Consider the following 6,000-nt stretch of genomic DNA (forward strand, 5'->3'; position numbering starts at 1 on the left):
AGATTTACGTAAAAACTCAACAAACTCGAAGCGTCGTATTCAAATCCCCTACCCTTTGAAAACCTGTTTTGGTTCAAAAACAAACGACCCAGCAAAGCTCAATAAGCCAAAAACATAAATAACGGATCTGTCGAATGGAAACAATAGGTGCTTCTACCGCAATTGAGACGCGGGACAAGATGGTGGATTTACGGGACAACCCACTTTGCATGGAAGTCCCGAAACTTTGGATTACGGAACTTGTTTTCGGGTTTAAGTGTTAAGAATCAATTATATTTACATTACAAATATTACAATAACTCTGAAGGAAGAGAACAAGTTTCTTGACGCCGAAAGATAAATCTTCCGTAATATTTGGGAAGATGATAGCTGGAGGAACCAAAGAACTAGGAGCTGGGACATCGTGACTTAGTCCAATATTATCGAAGAAATCAAGTCCGCAATCAAGTACTTAATGAGTTTGAAAACAAATTTCTTTAACAAACTACCAACCACTTAATCTATTATGTTTAGACAAGTCCACGACATAAAGAACTACAAATAAAAAACACCTTACGCGGAGGAGTGACTGTTACAAAAATTATTATTTCAGTTTAATGCTTTATCCATTAATAGACATAAAACTTATTTTGGCATACCGGCTATTGTTAGATATGTAGAAATACAAATAACGATTTTAAACTGCCTCGTGGCGAACGGTTACCACGCTGGACTGCCACGCAGAGGTCCCGGGTTCGACTCCTTGGCCGGGAAAAATATTTGTATGGCCTACACTTATTTCTCTCGTGAGTTTAGGTGTAATTTGTGGTTGTCTATGTATTTGTTAGGTAACTGTATTGTATTTAGTAGCAGTAGAGCTCCTTGTGAAAGGGTTCGTCCAGGGAAGTACTGTCACCTTATCTAGTTCTGCCGCCAAGCTAAGAAATCTGGTGAAATTACAGAAACGTAGGATTTGTCAACTTATGTCTCAGGGTGAATAACGCAGTGGCAGTGCCCCTCATATCTTTGCGATTTAAAGCTCTGGCTGGCACTGTTATTGTTACGGACAGGCGTGTCGCTTACCACTAGGCGTATGGCGTGTTCGTCCTGTTACCAGGTTCCATAAAAAAAAGTTTATTCATAAGTCAATTGTGCTGTTGATTATGAATAAACATAATACAGTAATTCTAAAACTAACCTGGTATTTATTAGAGTTAGTCACTAATAAAAATTACTCATACATAATTTATTTATTGATTCCTTCATATGAGAATAACGCAGTCAGACATTACGTACGTAATTCTAAAAAGTCCTAAATGATAACAAAATGGACCACGCGAATAGTCAGACTTTAATAAGCGTCATTATATTTTAATTAAATAAATGTATTTTAACAATAGAATGCATTAATTAAACAAAAACACAATCATTATAAAACAATCGATTTGTGGTTCACAATTAACAGCGGTATTTTCCTGAACAAATAACTATATTGGCTTATATATTTTAATTAATAATATTATATATATTTCTACATGGATTTTCCGAAAGAATACATTATAATTATATTTAATTTTGCATTAAAAATAAATTGGAAAACCCGGAAGGAAATTATTTTTGGTTTGTTTTTTGATTTGTCAAATGGTATATTTTTTTATCGAGGGACTAAAACGAGCCAATAAAATAAATACCCGAGGTAGATATCCTATAGTCTATTACTTACTGGTTTATATTGGCGTTTAGTCTTGAAAATTACTTTTTTCATTCATCGCGAAAAAAAATATTTCAATCGTTTCCCATCTACAACAAAATCACTAAACAAATGTTTTCAATTATCGCGGTATTTTCTTTCCAACAGATGCAACAAACATAACAAAACGCCACGATTAGCAGTCTTTGGCAATCGTGTGCGAATTTCGATCGATTTACGTGCTACGTCGCTTTTACTAAAATTTTCCATAGATACACAAACGCAATAACGCGGGAAAATAATATGGCGCCACCGTCTATGCGGAAAAGGCACGGAACTAAAACCGATCGTCCTACTGGCTGTTTGAGTGTGTCTAGGTCACTTTCCTTTTTCCTTTCCATCCTCTAAGAGGTTACTCGAAGTAAATTAAAAAACTGGGTACTTTTTACTCCTTAGGGATGAAATTATGCACTTTACTCCCGCTACGTAAGGCTATATTCACGTACTTTTAGAGCATGATGAGAATGAAAATTATTTTTTAACCGACTTTGAAAAAAGATTTTGATGATTTTTCTTTTCCTGGAAAGAGGGTACGTAGGGTACATAGTCAGTAGTGTTCCCATTTAAATTTGAAGAAAAGGGGTGGCAAAGTAGGGGATGAATGACTTTTGAGGTCGGTTTTTTAGTACTCTGTACTGGTTTATTCATATTAATGTCCATAGTTTGAGAGAAACTCGAAAAATAAAGACATTTTTCTATACGTTTACGCCTAGGACATTTATGCATTGTAAAATCACATTCCGAGGTCTATGCGAGTGAAGCCTAGAGGACTAATTACAATATGCAATCGTATGTAACGTAAAACGCAACGTTCTTTAGTAAATTGTAAGTAGCAGTAGAGCTTCTTGTGAAAGAGCTCGTCCGGAGAAGTACTGCCACCTTACCTATTTCTGCCGCCAAGCAGTAATGTGAGCATTGTGTTCCGGTTATGAACGGTAAGGGTGCTGGTGAAATTACCTACGTGCACATGGGGCTTGTCAACTTATGTCTCAGGTGACAGACGCAGTGACAGTGCCATAAGATCTTTGCGGTTTAAAGCTCTGAGTGGTACTGCGACTGTTATGGATAGGCGTGTCGCTTACCACCAGGCGCATGACTTGTTCGTCCCGTCACTTGATATTATAAAAAAAAACATATTTAAATTAATACCTTTTGTAACTATAGTTCATAATAGGGTGGTTTGTATTGACATTAGACATGTCTAGTTGATGACTTTACCGTTTTAATGAGCTGTGACTATAGGGCCTCTAAAGTGCTCGAACGTTGGTTTGTTTGAAAAAACAAATATCCTCGAACCAACGATCTCGCCGTGCCGGGGCTACCGCTCTTTAAACTGAGCTACAGAACGAGTCAGACCTTACAAATTTCTCTATGCAATATAATACAATATAAAAATAATATATTGTACTCCAAAATGGAATCAAATCCAATACTATTAAATTTAAAAAATAAGATGTGCCAGACATGCTTTGGATGGGAGTAATTTTGTTATATAACTCACAGGAATAAGACGGCAGAGTATGAACATTTATTGCAAATCTTTGGTTCTAACGGCTTTTTTGCGGATCAAAGGAATTCTTCTATGTGTTAGATTTTGCATAATAACAAACTTATTGTATTATAACATGATTATAACAAACTAATACACTCATTTAACGATAATAATTGATAATCGATGTAAAAAAACATTTAGATTCATAAAAAATAGTTCGCGAAAACCTAGGAAGCCGATATTGCGTAACTTGCTAACTGCACCCGTTCCATTGTCAAACAGTCCGCTGCAAGTTATAAAAAAAGAACATTTCTAATCTCTCTTCGACTAATACCGTTAACAGTGAGTTAATTATGAATAATAGTGGAAAAACCTGTTATGTGGTTTTAACCTCATCCTGTTTATTCACATTTTGTACTTATTCCTAATAAGTTCCCACATATTATCTTTTACATCGAATGAGATCCAGTTTTTAGATTCCTGAAAGTATTTTTCCTGATCTAAATTATATATGAGTTTTTTCAAACAAACCAAATTTTCTAGCTCTTTACAGGTCCCATGTCAGCCGCATAGTCGTGACCGTCAGCAGGATCATTCATCTCAAAAGCCTTTACCTTAAATCTACTATTAATACTTTTATAGATAACACAAACCTCGTGACAGAAAGTGAATCTGTTTTTGAATATTTCCCATTTTTAATTGGGTCCTTTGGTTTTAAAACGAATCAATTCGGACTATAGGTATCACTATATCAGCGCGGTCTAAGTACTCCATAGCCATCAGCGTGTGACCTATAGACGTATTTGTGACGTCACTTATATTTATTAATTCGTATTGTAATTTTTTTCTTATACTGCATATGAAATAAAGAAATTTTAATTTTAATTTGGATGCTATTACTGCCATTTCAAAGGTCCTAGAGCAACTGTTTTACATATTCATAAATATGCTTAATTAATTTGGTAAAATGACATGAAAACAATTAACCTTTCTCAGCCATTTATTTCAGATTATTGACAATAATTTATATATTTAATTATTGTTAATGACGGTCTCTGTAATAAATTATAAACGCAATAAAGTATATTTTTACACGAAATCTTTTCTTATAAACGAAATGCATTATATGTAATGGCAGAATAGCGGAGAATGTAATTATTAAATATGGTAATATTAAACAAAAAACAATGATAGCCAATAATTACATATTTTACACGGTGTGATTAAAAATTGTTTGACATTTGAAACATGCGCGCAATTTAATATATTAGGCATTGTTCATTGACATTTAAAAGTACTCTACGAAGTACTTTCAGTATTAATAAAATTAATACCTCTTAAATAAATGACGATACTAAGCTGATGTGTCAATTCGAAAACCGAAAAGAGAAAGCTACACAGAACGTCAATAGTCACAAAGAAACATTGAAACGTGCAAGTAAAATGATTGATTGCACGGAACCCGAAGGCAGTACCATAAATTATGGCCGCAGTGGCTGCAAAAACTCAGCGACACGCTACACGCCATTAAGTGATATGTGAGAAGAAATTTTTAATGCCATTGTAAAATTATCACCTGTTACTCTGCCATGAGAATCTATTGCCCGTTGAATAATTGTTACTGCTTACACTCGATTTGTTGAGAGTAATTTCTTATCGACGGTAATTGTTAGCGGATTTTAATTATTCGCCGAATTGAAATTTGATGATTTTAAGGCATTAAAATTTGTCTTCCCCAAAAAAGTGGGATCCGTAAAAAATCCAAAGTATCAAATCACTGACCTGTTAAGTGTCCTACGGGAAAATGTGACTGGAAGAGTGGTCCGAACGAAGGCACGACAGAGGGATGACCAGGCCAGCCGAGTCCGTGGTAAGCTGCCGCCGCCGCCGCCAATGCGCTGAACGGCGTCGGCCGGACCACTCCTAAACGCTCCTTCTCGTTCGCAGTCGATCTCTCCTCGTCCTCACTCTGTGCCCCGTTTTGCAAATCTTCTACGTCTACAATTGAGTCTTCTTGGTTTACCGAATCTTCATATTCATCATCCGACGATGTCACCGTCGCTGATACATTTAGATTTAACGGAGGCGTTTGAGATGACGGCCTTGGAGACAAACTCTTGCCGCCAGGAAGCTCAGGCTGAGCCGACGGTGACTGTCTTAACGGAGACTCTGGAATACTCCTATGATGCCTGATCATCTCTGCTGTTTCATCAGGCGAACCGGCCTTCTTATCTGCCAGAATGGAGGCAACGCTGAAGCTGATCCTGGACGTTTTAGGTGGTTCCGTGGCTTCGGCCGGGCTGCTCGGGTATTTGGAAACACTCTGTATCGCCATGTTCACTTCTTTATCCTCGTAGCTTTGTTTCTTTAACATTGACTGGTCAGTTCCATTTAGCACAGTTCACACTTGGTCGCGATCGTGGGATCGTGCACGCATGCGGGCGCGGTCGCAGGCTGACTGGCGGCGGTGGCCGGCTGGGGAGCCTCGCGGCGCGCGGGGGCGTGTCTCTGGCGCTCCGCCCCTGCCATCAAGCTGTCCCGCTCCGCCAATCGACCGTTCGGCTCCGAATTGATCCGAGCGGGGACCGAGGGGAGAGCGATTTAGCACGCTCTTATCTCGTTAGTCTCCTTTGTGATACTCGATTTTTTTTTTTGTAGGAATCAAAACATAATTACCTTTTGTAGGGGCTGGCGCGTTTTGATCGCGCACTTTATGTCCACCAGAGGTATAAAGTATAAAAATATAATGAGCAGTCGTGAATGCCGCTTGTTAAATCCT

The 6,000-nt window shown here is 37.6% G+C and overlaps 1 protein-coding gene across 1 annotated transcript in view; it reads right to left on the reverse strand.

The window, feature by feature from the left end:
* Positions 1-5,673, reverse strand: part of LOC113232390 (muscle segmentation homeobox-like) — a 49,015-nt gene extending 43,342 nt beyond the window's left edge. The window contains exon 1 of the mRNA XM_026467091.1: positions 5,004-5,673. Within this exon, the coding sequence (XP_026322876.1) occupies positions 5,004-5,595 (592 nt within the window). The 5' untranslated portion in view covers positions 5,596-5,673. The remainder of the gene's footprint in view (positions 1-5,003) is intronic.
* Between the last annotated feature and the right edge of the window lie 327 nt (positions 5,674-6,000).

The sequence above is a fragment of the Hyposmocoma kahamanoa genome, unplaced genomic scaffold (assembly GCF_003589595.1).
Source record: "Hyposmocoma kahamanoa isolate Upper Pololo Valley unplaced genomic scaffold, ASM358959v1 76, whole genome shotgun sequence".
NCBI classification, from domain to species: domain Eukaryota; kingdom Metazoa; phylum Arthropoda; class Insecta; order Lepidoptera; family Cosmopterigidae; genus Hyposmocoma; species Hyposmocoma kahamanoa.